This window comes from Dermacentor albipictus, chromosome 2, assembly GCF_038994185.2.
Source record: "Dermacentor albipictus isolate Rhodes 1998 colony chromosome 2, USDA_Dalb.pri_finalv2, whole genome shotgun sequence".
NCBI classification, from domain to species: Eukaryota; Metazoa; Arthropoda; class Arachnida; order Ixodida; family Ixodidae; genus Dermacentor; species Dermacentor albipictus.
In genome coordinates this window covers 46,244,658-46,263,640 of record NC_091822.1, presented here as the reverse complement: position 1 = coordinate 46,263,640, position 18,983 = coordinate 46,244,658, and the positions used below count along the sequence as shown (strand labels likewise).

At 46.9% G+C, this 18,983-nt stretch overlaps 1 protein-coding gene across 2 annotated transcripts; it reads left to right on the top strand.

Moving 5' to 3' along the window:
• The first annotated feature begins 1,038 nt into the window (after nucleotides 1-1,038).
• Nucleotides 1,039-18,495, top strand: LOC135917375 (uncharacterized). 2 transcript variants are annotated; one of them, XM_065450957.1, is made up of 3 exons: nucleotides 1,039-1,451; nucleotides 3,534-3,761; nucleotides 17,974-18,495. In XM_065450957.1, the coding sequence occupies exons 1-3, from the start codon at nucleotides 1,080-1,082 to the stop codon at nucleotides 18,337-18,339; spliced, it is 966 nt and encodes a 321-aa protein (XP_065307029.1). In that variant the 5' UTR covers nucleotides 1,039-1,079; the 3' UTR covers nucleotides 18,340-18,495. The 2 variants fall into 2 exon arrangements, with proteins under 2 accessions (XP_065307029.1, XP_065307028.1); XM_065450956.1 differs by having other exon boundaries at nucleotides 3,531-3,761.
• The last annotated feature ends 488 nt before the right edge of the window (nucleotides 18,496-18,983 follow it).

The following is an 18,983-nucleotide window of genomic DNA, read 5'->3' as shown; positions in this document are numbered from 1 at the left end:
TCAGCATGCAAAGTAAGCATTTGAATAGCAAACGGCAACGTTAAAGGGAACATGCAGTCATGCCAACCGTGCTTCTCGCTCGTAGAATCGTGTTTGTATACGGTGATTGCCTTTTTTCTTGTCCTGCTGCACGTCGCGCTAAAGCTTCGTGAGTGCGCCAGCTTGACACTGTGACATTTCTCACTCCGTGTTGAGCGATCGTGCGAAGCTACAGCGACGGCAATCGACGCGCCGAACGCTCATTTCTGGCCGTTAGCATGTTCGCACTTCTTTTCTCTTTACAGCGTAACTAAATTTGCTGAATAATGGGGCTCTTCACTGGCCTATCAGATGTATCATATAGTCTAATTTCTCTTCTTCCGTCCAATGCTGAATTCTGATACGCTTAGTTTCATGCTGGCTGTCCATTCTTACATTTCCGCGCGTGGGAAAGCCTTTACAAAAACCGCGCTTTCTTGCCGTATGTTTATATCAGGTGACAGCCACCGATTGGTCAGTGCCCAGCGATATGTACTTCGCGACCGAGTTTGGGCCGTTTTCCATCTCATTCCCTGTCGGCGGGAAAACGTATCGCCCAGATACTAAAAGTACGTACCGTCTTCATTACGTCTGGACATCAATTCATTCTTTTAGGTTCCTGCAAGAGCACCACTGCAGCTGGGAAGTCCGGTCTTAGTTTAGGTTAAAATAGGACGAGATTAGGATTTAAGCCTTGACTTAGACGCTCTCGCTTGTAGAAGCGGGCCCTCATCACATACGCCAAGCCATGGCTTCCAGCGTTCTTCGACCTGTTATCCTTCCACCAGTAGCTGTTCTGTCGCGGATCACGGTGGTATTTCTCACAAGCCAGATTTTTAAGAAAAGTAACATGCGGTAGTGAAATAATATTACAATAATCTAAATCCAGGCCCAGCATTAAGCACCCGGCCCAGGGTACGCCACAGGTATAGTAACGCACCATATTTGACGATAATGTCCATCATCATCATCGTCAACATCATCATCATTATGGCCAAGTCAGTGCCGTTTCCACCTTGTGTCCATAAACAGAAGACGAAGAAGAGAATACGCTACGGGGTATGGGCAACCTTTTGAATCCCACCGTTGCTCATGACGGCGTCGAAATGGGTGATGACAAACTACTTTCAAGTGGTGCCGATGAATTGCCTGCTTCCAGCGTCCTCATTCCACGACAGCGCCCCAGCTTAGCCTCACCTTTGGGCTTGACAAGCAGCAGCCCCATCCCCACAGGGCCTGGGGAGCTCCGACACCCTGGCGCTACCTTGGTGATGCAGTCATCCAGCTTACTTGGGGAAGCCACTAAACCGAGGCACGTGAAACGACCACGTATTTTGCGGAATCAACGCTCGCTAGGTCCCACTGCCTCGTGGTCGAGTAGTAGTCGCAGACACAGGTATCCGCAACCACAGGAGACGCCACAAAAGGCGGAGGTAATGAGCCGTTGTTCTTATACATACATATTTGTATATATACAAATCACTCCTTGATACGTCATTGCTGTCGGGGCGGAACTCTCCTTCAGGAGTAAGGAAAATGTGTGGCAGAATTTACAATGTTTCTCGCCCCTTAATCAAAAAGTTGTTCTTGCGCTTTAGCTGCTCGTAGTACCGGGTACTAAGAAATCGCGATCTCGACATATTGTTACCGAAGGCGGTCACCCAATGACAACGAACACTTCACAATGATTTCTGTTGCGGATTCTACCTCTCTTTGCTCTTTGCCTTTGGCCGGCCGCCTTCTTCAACAGTAGGTCCAGCAGCGCAATTGGTGGTAATTTTTCTTACAAGAACTATAGCGTAAAGCTTGTTCGGGCATTCGCGTCCAGAAGTGTTCCTCAAAGTTCGTTATCCGAAATGCGCGAATATCAGTTTTGTTTGAATATGAATCCAATAAAATACTGAGCATCGAATAACGAATCGAATATCGAATAGTCACGCGCAGATGCATATATTTAAAATAAGAACATTTACACGCACATAATGAGGTACCTTGCATTTAGTGACTAGTACATAAAGGGCAGCTTACTCTCTGAAACAAATGATCAGTTTGAGCAGAATTTTATCAATTGTCATTACAGCGTGCATGATTATCCTCAATGGAAATAGAGTCTGGTTGTCAAAACGCCTTCCATAAAAAATGGCTCTTGTGTGAATAACTTTTCAAAGAAGGCTAAATACAAGTGCCGAAAAAAAAAGATTAGAAACGGCGGAAAAAAGGCTCCTGACGGACTTGCCTACCGTAGATACATGAAAGACGTTCTTGCAAAGAAAACATCGCTCGTTGAATAGTAAAAGACACAGCTACACTTCCGAAAAAGAAAGACTACAAGACAAATTAGGCATATACATACATCACAGGAGCTCATGTAAACCAGCAGAACTTTATTTTGGGCTAATTGGTGCATGTTACTGATGTACTAAAACGCCGAACAGACGACACAAGAAGAGACACGTGCGAGCGTTTACTAACAACTGATGCTTCAGTTGCATCAGTTGTTAGTAAGCGCTCTACCGTGACTCTTCTTGTACCGTCTGTTTGGCGCTTTAGTACTTCAGTAACTCTCGTGTAAACCTCCACCACAACACCTTACACAGTGAGTGTGATACCCATTTTATTACTGCATAATTTCTAAAGTATTTGTTACACTTCTGATGATTTCTATGCTCTTGTTTAGCACACTATGCTTAAACAGTCGGTTGTTCAAAACTAGTTGGTTAGTTTTGTGTATTTGAATGCACCAAATAGTTCATTTTGCAATGGAAATCAAATATTACACACATACATTTCATATTTGTAAATGAAATTTCGAATATTTATTCATCTCTACTAATTCGTTTCCATTGTTGCTGTTGTAGACTGAGTGAACTAGCGTAGTAGTGAGGCTGTGGGCTAGCTACTACGGATGTCCTAGGCACATCGCATTATCCTAATACTTACCTGACACCTGCGTAACCCACAGCGTAGGTTTTTGAGAAATAAGAGTGCAACTACGTACGGTAAACTGCCAAAGGCGCCTACGACGTGTAGGTCATACGATGGTGCAGACAATCTGTGTTGTACGGCACGTTGCGAACGGAGCGAAATGGGGCTTAACTGCTTCGCTGATCGGGAGATCGCGGGAGGCCACGCGTGGGTGACACGTGGGCCCGATTCAGAGCAACCACTGGAGACAGACCTCCGCTCATGCAACGCTTTGTTTCCATAGAGACGACGCGTCCTATTCTGGCGCCATCTCGTAGCCACTGCCGCCGCAAAGCTATCTTGCGTGGCACCACGCTTCTCTTTTCGCGCTTTCGCCCCACCCTCTTACTCAGCTTTCCTACTCGCGCTCTTTGCGCTGTCGCTGTCTTTCATTTTCCGTTGCGCTGTGCGTTCCCTTTCATCCTTCGATGTGTCTGTTCGCTCGGTTACGATGTACAAACCCAATGCTCGCCGCAGGAACAGGCTCCTAAGAGCTGCGCTCTAAAATCGAAAAGATATTCTTGTAGATGCACTTCCTTTCGCCGCAGCAGGCATCTTGCCGACGTCTGAAAAGCAGTCTCTGCGTGGTGGTCAGCCCGTCCAAACAGAACGCAGCGTCGAAATTGGCTGCGGTCATGACGGGCAACTGGGGAACGCGTTCATCGCCATTCACCTCGGCGGCTCAGCATTTGGCTTCTACGTCATCCTTGAATGAGCAACGCATACCACTGTCAACTGAGAGTGCTACATCGGCGTTGGCGGAGCCTCGAGCGCTAGAGGTACGGGCTGATGGCGAAAGGTAGAATGTTGCAGCAGCTGAAGTATCAAATACATAGTTTTTTTTTTTGCTGTTGGAACTGGTAGCTGTAAGAAGATGAATAACGTTCAAACATCCGTGGGGTTGGACAAAGCCAGCCTGCACTTCGAAACCAGCTGTTCCTTTATCTTTATTTGGAACTATAGTGAATTTCCAGTGGAGTGTAACTACCCTACTGCAATGCAATGAGAACGAGTCGAGTATTAACTGAGGCCGTCGCCTATAACCAGGCCTCTACAGTAATGTCAAATCATGGCACCTGTAGCGTCGCACACGATCAGACTTTCCTATCAGTATCAGTGGCAAAGTAACTCATTGCGTATGCTAGTAGATAAGTTTACCTTCATTTTAATCCCCGCAGCCTCCTGCATATAGGCGTGTAATGTTAAGCAGACGTACTCGTCATATACCGTTATCAAAAAGAATGTCGTTATCGTCGCCAGCATGGCAATGTCACAGTAAAGATACCAGTGTTGCGAGATATGGCTAATGCGTTTTGACTCAGTGCCATGGTGCACCACGAAGTAAATAGAACATACTACCATTAGTTCAGCAACATTTTCAGAATAGAATAACCTCCGGAGCAAAGCCAAGAATGAACAAATAGCACTGACCATTAAAACTACCCCTGATGCCATATTATTTGATGACACCTGAGCAATTTTCCAAAATTTTGCATCACACACAGTGAATAGTTGCCAGCACAGAAAATGCTATTTCACCGCTTTGCTTCTTTACCACTACCCTGCGCAGCATGGCACGCGTGGTGACGTATGAGTGGCATTAATTTTGTGTGGCCTTGTGAAGGTGCTAAAGACAAAATCTTGCAAACGATTCTACATTTCTTCTCACGTATATTAAAAGGCATTCCGGAGCCTGCACTTTGCTTCTATGTCACTACTCCATTCTTACTGACGTAAAGATTGCGTTCTTTTTTTCAAATGGCTCAGAATGGCGTCAGTTATTGTCAGAATGATGTTGGTTACTCCTCGCTGATCCACAAGCAGCGGATTTCAGAGCATGATGACCTATTAGGATAGGTGTCAGTTAGTGTACACAGCAGTTTTCAGAATGCATTAAATAATCCTTTTGTTAGCTCAGACAAGCTCTTGTTCCTAGGTATGGCCTTCACTTAACGGTTATCTACGCTAAGTGAACAAACTGACACATGCACAGCGCTTTAACAATCAAACTGTGGATTGATCACTTGAATTCAAGCAGGACTCAAGTGCGGTGCCTAAGCGGTTACCGCTGTGCTGTCAGCGCTTTCGAAAACGCGACATTATGTGCCTCTTCCTTCAACGTTTCCACCTATACTGCTACCGCCGATGCTGCTGCACGTGGTAGTGGTGGCGGCAGAGCCGTGGTGGCAGTGGCCGTTGCATGCTGCGTCATTGGGTGGAGACAAGCATGAGTATACATAGCCGGATCGCGAGCACGGCAAGGAGGAAATGCGACGCGAAAAACTCGTTTGGACTTTTCCATTGCGCCGCTACAATGCCCTCTAGGGCTCGCTGTGTTTCCCCACAACGCGCTCTTGAGAGCTGTAATTATTCGTCGCTCCCGGCACAAGCATTATAAAACCTGCAACACTTACCTGTGTACTACCTGCAACAGACCAGAGGAGAGGTAGAAAGGATAGTAGAGAGGAGGTATGGAGATGAGCCAGAGAATATGTTGAATATGCGCATTTGGGAAACGAGTGAATGCCCATGGCCTGGCCACTCTTGGCACGCAGCTCACATACTTGGGGGCATACAGAAGATGGCAACGGCGACGTAAAAACGCAGGGAAACGCCACCAACCAGACCGCGGCTGGGTACTGGATAAGCTTAAGTTCAAGTTACAGTGCGGCATGTTTATACTATTTATGAAACACAAATACTCCGAAAATTCATCTAGAGGGCAATCGAAAAATGGCGTGCAGACTCAAAGACACTATAAATCACCGTAGCGCCTAGGTGCCATTATGGAAGCGGCCGGATGTCAAATCAACACTTTTGTGCCCGCCGCGGTACCATTGCGGCTATGGCGTTGATAGAGTTCGCGGGCTTGAAACAGGCAGCGGCAGCTGCATTTCCGCTGGGGACGAAACACAAAAACACTAGTGTACTTGGATTCAGGTGAACGTGCGACAACCCAAGGGAGTCAAATTTATTCTGAGTCCGCCACTATGCCTAATAATCCGATTGTGGTTTTGCCACCTACAGCCCTATAATTCAGTTGCAGTTTAATACTTCGTCCATTTTTCGATGTGGTTTGTGACGTAATGACCCTGCTAATCTTCTCAGAGCTTACAAACAATGGCGCAGAACAATGCGTGAAGCAAAAACGTCTCGCTTTGTGCGCAAGTGCTTCACAGCCAAACAGCGGTGGTGCGCGTAATGTAACGTTAAACATAAACTCTGCAATGCCGTACTGCCAGAGATCGTCGGTTAATTTGCGTGTGATAAAGCTTTTTTCGTAACCGTGTAAAGTTCTCGAGCACTTTCGGCACGTTTACGACCACGTTCTGCAAGCTTTTGTTTGCTGAGGATCCATTTCAGCGCCACTCTTAAGCTTCCGTTCCATGCCACCGCGATTTTTGACCCGCCACCGCAAGCTAAGGAAGGAAAAGCAGACCAATCGCCGACCCCAGCACCACCCTCTTCATCCGGTTATCGATATTCAATGCAGTGGCTCGGCCCCATCGAATCCCTCTCCACTTGAGCGTGCTCCTGGCCTCTTCTCAGCCAATTAGGTCAGACAAGGGGCTCAGTGTAGGCAATGTTATTCCTTTTGAAAGCAAACAAAAGCGACCTCCTATGAACGAGGAGAGCGTTTGATTGGTCTGTTCAGAGAACCCTGCGCGGGAGCACCCGATGCTTGTGCCAGTGGTTACGCAAATTTGATGTCAGGAGATTGGAATTAAAACATTTTGGAGTAGTTTTACGGTAAAGAGCCCCTGTATAATGTTTTGGGGAAAAAAGAACGCGTACTTCTAGCGCAGCCCATTTCTGCAACGTGCAGCAACGATTTACCTTTGCAGAAAGCACGGAAGGAAATATAATACTAGCCATAGGTGCGTTGTGTCAACTAGCCACGTCAACCACGTCGCTAGTTTAGCGTTGCTGCGGATCTATTTTTCCGGCTACAAGCGCTCCAAGAGGAAAATTATTATGCACCAAGACCACCAAAGTAAAAAGGGAGGCAAAAGTGCCGACGGGAATACGCTTGCCGGGACCCATTATGAGTCTGTACAAAAGCACCGCCAGAATAATACCGTGTGTGACACGTAGAAACCTCGTACAAAGGTTTTTACCACACAGCATCAAAAAATGTATGGGCACTTTGCTGAGGTAAACTGCGATAGGGAGAAAGCCTTTCTATGACTGCATTGTTGTTGTTGCTGCTGTTGCTTGTTCCGAAGGCGTTGTCGATCGCGTACTGCCTCTTTAGCCTTCGTCCAAGGAGACCGGTTAAGTCGTTTCAGTCGCATCCGTTCATTGGCTCTCACCCTTCTTGTGTTGGGAGACTCTGGAAGGGAGACTATGGAAGACGTTGTTCATTTCCACTCGAATGTTCGTTCAGCCTGCCGCGACTTGCGCTGTCGTTGGGCAGCGCGAGCGTGCTTGGTTGCTAGAGGAACGGGGGCGCGCTTCGGAGAGATCAGGCTGACTCGGCTAGCGAGGAGGGCCCGCTGACGCCGTTATGAAGCGCGAGGGTGGCGCTATCTACTAGGCACACGCGCAGTACGCGCACCACCCGGATGGATGGATGTTATGAGCGTTCCCTTTGGAACGGGGCGGTGGGTTGCGCCACCAAGCTCTTGCTACTATACTGCCTAATATTCTACCTAGGTTAAACAATGAAAAAAGACACACAAAAAAAACACTATGAACTACCACGACCAAATTTTCTGATCCCCTATTGCGAACTGTGCTTTTGTACGTCTCCGTCTTTTGTCGTTTCCCTACTTTTGTTCCACCAATCCTCCAGTCGCCTCTTACTAATGTCTGTTGCGGACATGTTTGCTTTACCACTGCTCCCTCTGAACCCAAGGGCTTCAAGGAGGCCTGTGGTGCCTAAATCGACCGCTGGGTAGACGTCTTCACATTCTAATAAAACTTGCTCCGTAGTTTCCCTAGCTTTACCACAGCAAGCACATGCTTCTTCTTCCTTCTTATATCTCGCTTTATAGGTGCGTGTTCTAAGGCATCCTGATCGCGCTTCGAAAACTAATGAGCTTCTCTTTGAGTTATCATAAATGGTTTCATTCCTGATTTCGTTTTTTCCTCTTAAACAGTTACTCATGGCAGGTTTCTTTTCCATTGCCGCCACCCATGAGATTAATTCAGCTTCTCTGACTTTCCGCTTGACCTTTGTTGTTGTGTTGTCCACCTTACAGGCCGCATACTTGCTGGTAAGCTTCCTAGTTCTTTTCCTCCACTGTGAATCAATGTTTTTCCTGTACAGATACCTGAACACTCTCCCAGCCCATTTACTTTCTTCCATATTCCTCAGCCGTTCTTCACACTCAATTTTACTGTGAGCTTCCCTCACTTCAAAACTAGTCCAGCTGACTAGCCAACTAGCCCAACTAGCCCCGCTGACGTTACGGGTGCCACCTAGCGGAGTGTGACGCGTTCTTTGAACGGACGTCGCCGTGGCCGCGAGCATCACCCATTAAAGGCTTTCGCCTTAACACTTGGCTGAGCTAAACTGCGATAGCAAAAGCCCATCTATGACTGCCTCTCTTGCTGTTGTCTGGACTATTCTGCGAACGGACGGCGCCGTGGCCGCGAGCTTGGAATGCAATCACAGCCATATGGCTGCAAGGTTTGTCGCCGATGTGCCTGCACCGCTACTAGCCCCCACGCGAATGTCCGCGCTCTCCCACGCGCCCACTCACACAGCAGTACTGGCATGGCGCCTCCTCTCCTTGCTCCCCTCGCCGGTGATCACCACTTTTCTGCGTCCACCACGGACTGCGCCTGGACACTCATGAGCCACTGAAGGCTTATGCCTTAAAAACGTCGTGCCGGAAATTGAATGTGGTAGGGACAATGAGGGAGTCCATAGGTAATGTCCGCGTTATAATAATTGGCGTGTGGTTTGAGGTTTGTTATGAGATCATATAGGTTGCAGAAAAAGAATTGGAAAAAGAGAGGGCCTACGTTTCGATGTGCAAGCGCACGAGCTATCTTATCATCATACCGTCCGGGTCAAATAGTGCACTGACCAGAACAAATGCAGAGACACAAAAATACCAGACATTCGTTGCATTCACGCATACTTCATTTCAGAATAAACACATCACATTTATATACGTGTGCCCCCTCTTAGGTCAAGCATAAGCAAAACAAGAATATTAGCACTTGTAAAATCATATGCCCGCGCACATTGCACGTAAAAGATAGGCAACATGTCTAACAAAGTGTGTTTTTTCGCTGTAACTGTAACAGATGTATTTTTTATTATTTGAAAATTTATTCAAGTGCCCGTCCTAAAAGGTGACTTCGCGATGGCTCAGTGGAATGGAATCTTGACTGATACAACCTTGTTTTCTTCTGTTTATGTGAAAGGCTTCTTCTATTTCCCTGGTCAGCTGATCATTATGGAGAGAAAGAACTTTAGTTTCAATGAAAAGCGGCAGGCACACAGACTGTGAGCAATGCTGTTTAATATGGGAATGACAATTTTCCCTCAATGGCCTCCTGGTGTTCCAATAGTCTCGTGTTCCCACACCGACCCGTACGGCTTTTCCTGAAGATATTTGCAAACATGATAAATGGACATTCTAGAATTGAGAAACGCTAGTGTATGCTTTAACGTGCACATAAGCTCTTTGCACTGTTTACGAAACTCTACGATCCAGCGGGGCAGATACTCTACCGAACTTGTTAGGTGCTACAAAATTTACTTCTATATCATGCCTGCTACCTACGTTTCTTTCGGTAATGTGCAATCTTGTGAACGGTTGACAGGTGTGCTTATATAACATTTTCTCGCGTACTACATTTTATGCGCTAACTTATCGCTGAGTGAGAGACGCGCTGCATGATTGCAACTTCCTGGAATGTTAGCAACGGTTTTGTTCTTTGTATGCTGTCACCGAAGCTTGTGTGACCTGACTATGCGCGACGAGAATTCTGTAGAACTTTCTGGAAGACATGCAGGCACGAGCAACTACTCTGGAACCTTCGATGTCAGTCATCGTGATATATAAAAGCCGACGTGCTTGACCGGAAGATCAAATTCCCATGATCACCGACTGCTTTCGCCGCTATCGTTGAAACTTGAATGTAACTTGCTTTTGTGGACATAAGCTCGTCAAGTAGAAAGCTAGTTGAGTTATTCACAGTTTTTCTGTTGTATTCTTCCCCGTCACTATTTGGCATCTGGTGGAAGTGCTTGTGGGTTTATGTACCAGACGGCCCAGGTAACTCGCGATTTCAGCCCGCAAACCCAACACACTACCAACTTCACCCGAGACCATAGGGCAAGCCGCAGGCTACGAAACCTGACCCGGCGCACGGACTTCTTCCTGAGACGACCAAGAAGCTCGTTGCCAAGACAGCCACCCTAGTGGCAGCTCAAGCGTCCCCCATGCTGATTTAACAGCTCATGGAGCCGCCTACCTTCTGTTGCTCACCATTTGAAGACCCAGAGAACTAGCTGGAAATATACCAAAGGGTTGCTGCATTCAACAAGTGGAACTCAGACGACAAGCTACGCGATGTTTATTTTTGCTTGGAAGACGTCGCCAGGACGTGGTTTGAGAATCATGAGCCCACCTTCAGAAAGTGGGGCCTATTCCGCAGCACCCTCTTCAAGACATTCATGAACGCCGTCCGTAAAGCGCGAGCTGAAGCGATGCTGGAATCCAGTGCGCAATTCCTTAATCAGAACACTGCTATCTACACGAAAGAATAAATCCCTCTGTTCCGCTACGCCAGATCGGATATGCCTGAGGACAAAAAAACTCGCTTCGTGACGCGTGCTGTCAAGGAAGAGCTCTTTGGCGAATTGATTCGCATTCCACCCAAGACCGTCGGCTAATTTTTAACGGAAGCCATTGGCATCGAGGCATCGGGAAGACACTGGAAATGGGTACTCTGCAATACAATTGCCAAGTACTTTCGCCTAAGAGTGAATTGAAGCGCTAGCCTCCGACTAACTCTGAGAGACCTTTAGAGCCGTTCTACGCGAAGAACGGTGCAAGATGTTTCCTTCATGGCAACCTCATGTGGCTATGATTGAAGACTAGCGAAAACACGGGGAAGGCGGGATATGGAAATTCAAGACTATGAGCAAAGCCAGAACAAGATAAAAGCGGCAGCCAACGTTTCGACAAGTCGACATGTGTCCTTAAAGCAACATATGACAAGTCCACTTGTCGAAACGTTAACTCTCGCTTTTACCTTGTTCTTGTTTTGCTCTTCGATTGTAACGTTATACGCGTGAAGATCCAACAGTGACTCGAAGACTCTCAGTCGCCGCAGCCTCAGCCCGAAGCGATGACCTACGGTGCCGTAGCGCGCAGTAGTGTTTCCCCTCAGCGCGCATGCCAGGGCCGCAAAACGCCGCAGTTCCGTCTTCCAATGCCTTTGTTGCCAGCAGTCCAACGCGTCGCCCCGCGCAGTATTCTGAGGAAGCCTGACGTTTGGCTCGCCCTCAACCACGGTTCGCTTTGCTATGACTGCGGAGAAGCGGGCCATATTTACCACCGATGTCCATACTGTGACTTGAGACTGCGACGGTTCGCTCTCAACGGGCCGGGCACGCAGCAAGGTGAACTGTCTCCTGATATCGCCGACTACCTTGCCCCTACACAATGAACCCTCCACGACCGTTCAGTTCACAGTCACCCGGCCGCTAACTCGCTCAGCCTGGGGCCGGTATACAAGCCCATATTCGAAAAACTAAAGGAGCAACCGATCGAGTTGCGTGGGGTGTTAGTTGAACTGACGAAGACCCTCCGCTGCCGACGAAAACACCGAAAATTCTGCCATGACGACATATCAACGAGAGGCTGCCACTTCGACGAAGCTTGGAAGCAAGGAATGCGCAATCAAAAGAGCACGTGACCACGCGACGTGTCAGCCACAGGTCAACACAACACAGCCGATCTGACGCCAACACAAAACAATGCACCACCGACCTCTTCTCGACGGCCAAGCAGTCAGTGCCTTAGTGGACACAGGAGCCGACTGCTCCCTCATGAGTGGAACCATTGCCACACAGTTGAAGTAAGTGAAGATTAGATGCAAAGGCACTAAAATCTCTAGAGCTGGAGGACATCTAATAATACCGACCGGGATCTGCACATCAAGAATTATTGTTCTTGACGAAACCTATACTGTCAACTTCGTTATCCTCCAACAGTATTCACAGGACGCAGTTCTCGACAAGAACCAACACGGCGCAATCATCCACCTGAAGTAGACGTTGATACGCTACCCGAAAATCATGCGTTAGCGCCAGGGATGTCTCTCCTAGTCACCACGCCTTGCCTGTGCTCGAAGATCAAGTAGGCATCCCACCTCGTTCCACATTGTCATTTCCCGCGCTACGGAACCGCCCAAAGATGTAGAAGGTGTCGTCGAGCGTGACCGAGGTCTACTGCTCGATCATGGAATTTGCATCGCAAGAGGGATTGTTTAACTGCCAGGAGGAAAAGCAAAAGTGATGCTGACCACCTTCAGCCAGTAGTTCAAGCATGTGAACAAGGTAATGACAAGCGCATACCTCGATAAAAACGTGGCAACCAGCAATGGGCTTGTCCTGTCAGATTCTGCCGCATCTACCTCGACGGGATTCCTTTTTTCCCGGCGCAGGTTCGCCCATTAAAACGTTATATACAGTTTTGCCGCTCTGTCCTTCCACGTCACAACTACGGGACACAACGGTATTGGCAGAGTTTTTGGGGCTAACCCAAGAGCACATATGCCATTTGCATATGGTATTTGCATATATGGTGTTGACAATAGGAGGACACTAAAGGGCTGAATTTCACTTTTGAATTGCCGAGGAACCGCAAGCTACAGTTTTTGGATGTTTCGTTAACTACCACATCACCAGCCATGGTTGCTCAGTGGCTGTGGTGTTAGGCTGCTGAGCACGAGGTAGCGGGATCGAATCCCGGCCACGGTGGCCGCATTTTGATGGGGGCGAATTCGAAAACACCCGTGTACTTTGATTTAGGTGCACGTTAAAGAACCCCAGGGGGTTCTTTACAATCCATCATCAGAAAAGCCCTTCTTTAGCTACATTTCAGGACACTCAAAAGTCGTAAAAACCGATGTATGTCTGCGTGCGGCCTTAGCTAAATCCTGCGGCGTGAAAAAATACGTTAAAGTTTAAGCGAATAAGATATATGCCTAAGCACTGCGGGATGCGAAAATTGTGTGCTCTGTAAGTTAGCTCGTATACCCTATCGCTATTTTCAAACATAGGGCCTGGGCGGCTTCCGGTTTTGCTCATTGACGTAGCCAGCTAAATCTATCCAGCAAAAAAGGCACTGGCGGCAATATCGATTAGCAGGAGCGCGTTAAAATGTAAGCTCACAGATTTCCAACAGTTTTTCTCTGTACATAACGACAATTTTACTAGTCATCGCTGTGGTAAGTTATACTTAAAATTATATGTATTAATCTTGAGGCGTAATGCGCATGTCCTTTGTCGGAAAAGCAATATATATTGACTTTCTGCAGATTGAACAAAACTAAAAAGCACTCTTTGTGTTGCGATGCAGTAGAATGATAAGGCCTGTGACAGGACGTTTCGTCGGGCCGCTTTCTCGCTGCTGTTACTGCGGTAGTGAAAGCGTCTATAGGCTAGTTCGTTTTGTGTGAAATAGCCTTCAGAAGCAAAATAAAAAAATTGAGTGACCGCGGAAAAAAAAAACTGCGTCTCTACCACATTCGCACAAGAATGCGCATAAGTTATAAAATGCAGGTCACGGGTATGGCCTATAGCAGTACTTTCTCCAGCACCTAACAAGCTCGGCAAAGGATCTGCAGGGCTGGACCGTAGTTTTGTCAATACAAGTAAATAGGCATATGCGCATGCTATAGCATACGCAAGCGTTTGTCATTTGTGGAACGTCCATTCATACTGCTTGCCCCTATCGTGTAAAAATGGCAGACGGGTCGGTATGTGAACACAATATTTTGTAACCCAGGCCACTAGGGGATACATTCAATCCTACTTTAAAGGGCACTGATCACAGTGTGGGTACCTGCCCCTTTTCACTGACACTAAAGCTCTTTCTCGCCATAAGGATCAGCTGACCCGGGAAATAGAAGAAGTCTTCCACATTAACAAAAGAAAAAGGGTTGTATCAGTCAACGTTCGTTTCTACTGAGCCACCGTCAGCTGGCCTTTTTAGAAGGATGCTAGAATACATTTGTTATTGAAAATAAGCGTGTTACGTTTGCAACGATTAGAGCACACGTTTTGACATCTTTCCTATCTTTGACACCCGAGTGTGCGCGGGTATATGGTTTTAGGTGGGCTTTTAATGCCATGAGATCGTGGTTCTCGCATGCAGAGCGCCATAGTTTATTGTCTGTTCTGTTCTGTTAGTGTCTGTTCTGAAATAAAGCAGTTGGGAGCACAGCGACTGTCATGTAGGCTTTTGTGTTGCCCATTTGTCCTGGTCCGTCAGCAGCTTCACCCACACGGTGTGATGAACAGACAGTAACTCGCCAAATTATCCACTGTGCAAGTTCTTTTACTGCTTTCTTTGTTGTAGCGTAATGAGCCACAGCAGCACTGGCATTTTCGTTATTACCTGCGTTTTTTTCCAATTAAAATTGCGTCCTTCGCTGTTTATAGAGCACGACAATGAAAACAAACGTTTGACGCAATAATAAAACATCACAGCAGAGATTGTGGGATTCAATTTTTCCGGCAAAACTCAGGCGTCGTAGTGGAATCGACCTCCTGTAAGGTATGTAATTATACACGTTATAGTTAGGGCACAGTTAGAATAAAATAGGACAGAATAACTTTATTTCCATCTACTTGATGGAGGAGGCTGCCAGTAAAATCTGCTCCAGTTACTCAGGTATATCGGGTAGCACCAGAGTTCATGCACCGATTTCGAATTTGGAGCTAAACATGCGCCCACACGTTGTGCTATAAAGGTACTGGAAATGTTGGGCCTTCTCAATTTACTTGAAAAAAATCCCTAAACATGTGGCAAAATGCATTGTAGCGTCAGTTATTCTAGTTGTGGGAATTTATTTACTGGCTGTTCGGAAAGATTATAGATCTAGCACCAATCTATGATTCCGTAAGATTTCAGTGCATATTTTTTGAAATTTGTGAGACACAATAGTGCATACTCACAAAGGACTTCGTGTGCTAAATGGTTCGTCAAAGATGTAATCTGTAAATTGTGGCAGAGAACATACTAGTGAAAGCAGCCGGTAAACAGCCAAAATGTTCTCAAGGAAACCAAGCCGCGAATTTGTAGCGAAGTATTCCGCTTATCATCCTTCGTTCACAACCGACTCACCCAACTGATGATGTGGTTAGGGCGTTGCTCTGACAACTGATGAAACCCGGAAAGCAAAAAGAAAAAGAAAACACCTGAAAAGCACCACTTCAAAATAGCGCCACTGGTCTAACATATGCAGCGCCACGATTAGAAAGCACACAGCTCGTCTGCTTCTAGTGACGCCGTAGATTTCACCAACAATTTTACACCAAGTAGTTCGTTAACATGCTTTACGGGAAAACATGATAACTTCATGCTAAGGTTATGAGCACATGCTATACGGTTTTGACAGCTTGCAGTGGTGTCTCTTTTGAATGAGACGACCTGCACATCAAGCGGCGCTACTAAAGTCAAAGTTGAAACTCTGTCAATGCTCTCGTACGTTGTGGGAGTTCCATTGACCTTTCAGGCGCAACGTGGCTGTGCCTCCGGCTCCGGACTCATTCGTTAGTGCGAGGAAACCAGAGAATGTTTGTCCTTCGGGCCCGCGATGTTTTCCCTAAGGCTACGGCCACGTACCAAGGCGTCATGCTTGGCGCCTGACGCCTCCGAGGCGATTACCGAGGCGATTAGGTCTTAGGGCGTGACGTAGGGAAGAAGCGCTGACTGGGTATTGTGGCCAGGCGCACGGTGAGCCGAGCAGAGAAAAGGACGGGCCGTATAGGCCGCAGCCACATTTTAACTACGTAGAAGTGCAGAAGAAAATAGAAAGAGAGAGAGAGAAAAGAAGAAGCTCGCGTATTTATAGTTAGGTGCGTGCAAGGAGCCTCAGGCGGTGAAAATTAATATGAAGTCCTTTATTGCACCGCCTGTAAAAGAACTGTTGCGCAATATCGCGGTTCGATAAAGATCTACAATTTCATAATAAGTTATGTATAATTGCAGCTTTTGCGTACACTGCAGTGATTACCCAGGCCTTGTTAGGTCAATTTTCAGGCTAAGCATTCGAAGCGGTAATGGTGAGCACGAGTGCCCACTAATACTCTAAGCTTCTAAAGTTGCTAACGGGTTCTCATCCTCATAAATGACATTAACCGCAAACAATCATACTTGCTTGAACACGGTGCAGGACACTCAAAGATGCAGCAATTGCAAGCAAGCTTGCAGTTGCACACAAATTATTAATAGCGCTGTAACTCCGTGGCCCCATGTAGTATATGTAAGAAGCCAGGCTGGTTAACTTTATAGCACCGCAGTGCTACTGAGACCAATTAGATCTGTTCTTTGGGTGTGCTTAGAAGCAGCTCAGATACTTCTGATTTCCTGGGCCAATTGAGCTACCGCGGTGCTGTTTCCCCATCCGCTTCCTTTGGTATTTATTTTTCACTGCTACAATTAACCTGGGGATTATTAGCAAGCGCCACCACTCACAAACCTTGGCAGCGGATGTGGAACATCATTTCCGCCGCAGACATCACGAGTAAGTGATCTTTGTGGGTGAAGGCAACCCGTCAATAAACCCACAAATGCTACCTGTAGGCATCATTGTTGGCAGATTCGAGCTCACTTGGTTAGAGCATCACACGCGGGATGCGAATGCGCGGGATCGTTCCCCATCTGCGGCAAGTTGTTTTTTCATCCACTTTCATTGCCATTAATTGATCATTTGTTCAAATCAATGATAAAGTAGATGTAATTTTTCCTAGGGTGTCCTTGGCATCTTCCTTTGTTGGCTTCTCATGATCATAATTCTGTAAATTATTTTGAGGCTAGTTTCCTTGAGTCAACCCTTTATAGCACTGCACATGGGACACCTTTCAGCAAGAAATACAGTTTGCATATCAGCCGAGTGGTATATATCTAAAAACCAACTTTTCAGACGTCAAGCTCCCTTTGTTTTCCTGAACGCAAGTGCTGCGAAAGAGCACATGTATGTCGCCTAATCCTCGATAACTTCAGACACTCGCATGCCATCCTTAAGAAGTCGTCAGCCTTGGTAATTTGCGTGTGCCTCTTTTTTTATCACGCTTACCGCGTGCGGCGTGTCGAAGGATTCGGCTCACGAAGGCTGAACCTTGCCCTGCCGAACAGTACGGGTCTGCGTCTGAAGAGCATGCCTCAAAATTTCAAGGTAGCCTACGAGGGCTTCGTAATGCAGGCACATGCCCTTGTACCTGCATGTGTGTGCCTGCCTACGTATGTTCGTGATATATTCTGCTCACTTCAACGATTACGCGTGCTCTCTATGTGGTGTTTTAACGTTCACTGTTCCTTACACATAAGCCGTCTACCATCCCCATCCCCGCATGCGCATACATGGTGAGCTATTGTGGCATATTTTCGCCAATTTGTCTGGTCTCTTCGTCTTTCGCCCACAGCGGGCAGGGGCAAGTTTATTTTATTCTTTATGGCGTTTGCACAATATGCATATTTGTATATCTTTACTGTTTGCGTATTATTCTCTCTGTCTTGTTGTGACTTGCGTGCTTCTTTGCGCTGCTGCCACTGAAGACACCACAATTATGCCGCAAGCACAAATAGAGAGTGCCATCATAAGTATGCAAATAGAAAGGATGTACGCAATAACAAATCCTAATAGAAACTGGGCCTTCTGCAGACGCGAGTTGCACGACACTTTGTATGAAGAAACTACTTTGTCACCCAAGCTTGACGCACTAGAAAAATTGACATTCAGCGCCCTGACTAGTCTGCATACTTTATCTCCTGCACTCCTACTCGCACGCAGGAAGGGCGCGCAGGCGAACCGGCGGCTGGCGCATGCGCTGACTCTAGCTCCACTGGACGCGGCTTCCGGCGGGTGTCCGTGTTCACTCGCAGCTTGCTCCTCGTGGGCGCCACCGCCTCGCTACTCGGCACGCTAGTCACCGTGGCCACCTGGAACCTCTTGCAAGGACAGGCTGAACTTGACGTCGCGTACAACATCTCGAGCCTGCTGCGGCTACTGGCACCTTCTGCCAGTGGCGCTGAAAGTGGCAACTTCGTCAATCGTAATGCGTCATGGCTTGCATCAACGAACAGCAGCGTTGCGGATCATTTCACTACCGCAAAAACTATGGCGCCCGTTAAAGACAACTTGGTGCCCCTCTTTTAAAGCTCACTGCATTGCTTGTGACCTCTTTGTTCCGGAAACCTTTATTTGTTTTGAGCCTCACGAAACGCATACGTTCGATTAGTATCGCATTATTTATTTGCAGCAATAAATAATGCAGTAGCATAATGTAGCAACCAATAAATAATGTAACAGCCATTCAGTGCCCCATTTTCTTGCATTGCGGCCTTACCTGGAATTGCCAAATAGGCGGTGAGGCATTTAGGAACGCTAGCAGAAAAATGTAGCAACCAAACACCTGCGTAATCACTTGTTTACACGACACCGTATGCATGGTGGGCTCCTTTTATACGGAAATCGTAGGAAATATGAAAACTGTCTCGAATTCTCGAACTTTCATTTAAGTGAGAAACAAGGCACGAACAATATACCTATTATGCTCTAGAATGCTCGGTGTGTATAGTCTAACGGCAGTGTCATGAGAATTCTTCTTATAATGAAAAGCTAATACTAATACTACTGATCTGTAACCTTCTTTAATTTATTCTCCTAGTGTGCGCAATACGATGAGCAAAACGGAAACAAGGGGAAAGCAGGAGCCAATGTGGCGACAAGTGGACTTGCCTTCTTCAATGTGCGCAATGGCACCCCTTCTGTGTGTATGAGTTCGTCATTGTGCCCGTCAT

Excerpts from the sequence above, each read along its gene's own strand:
- LOC135917375 (XM_065450956.1), top strand. The coding sequence starts at position 1,080 with ATGGGCAACCTTTTGAATCCCACCGTTGCTCATGACGGCGTCGAAATG. Across the intron at positions 1,452-3,530 it reads AGACGCCACAAAAGGCGGAG|CAGGCATCTTGCCGACGTCT; the intron begins GTAATGAGCCGT and ends CTTTCGCCGCAG. Across the intron at positions 3,762-17,973 it reads CGGAGCCTCGAGCGCTAGAG|GAAGGGCGCGCAGGCGAACC; the intron begins GTACGGGCTGAT and ends ACTCGCACGCAG.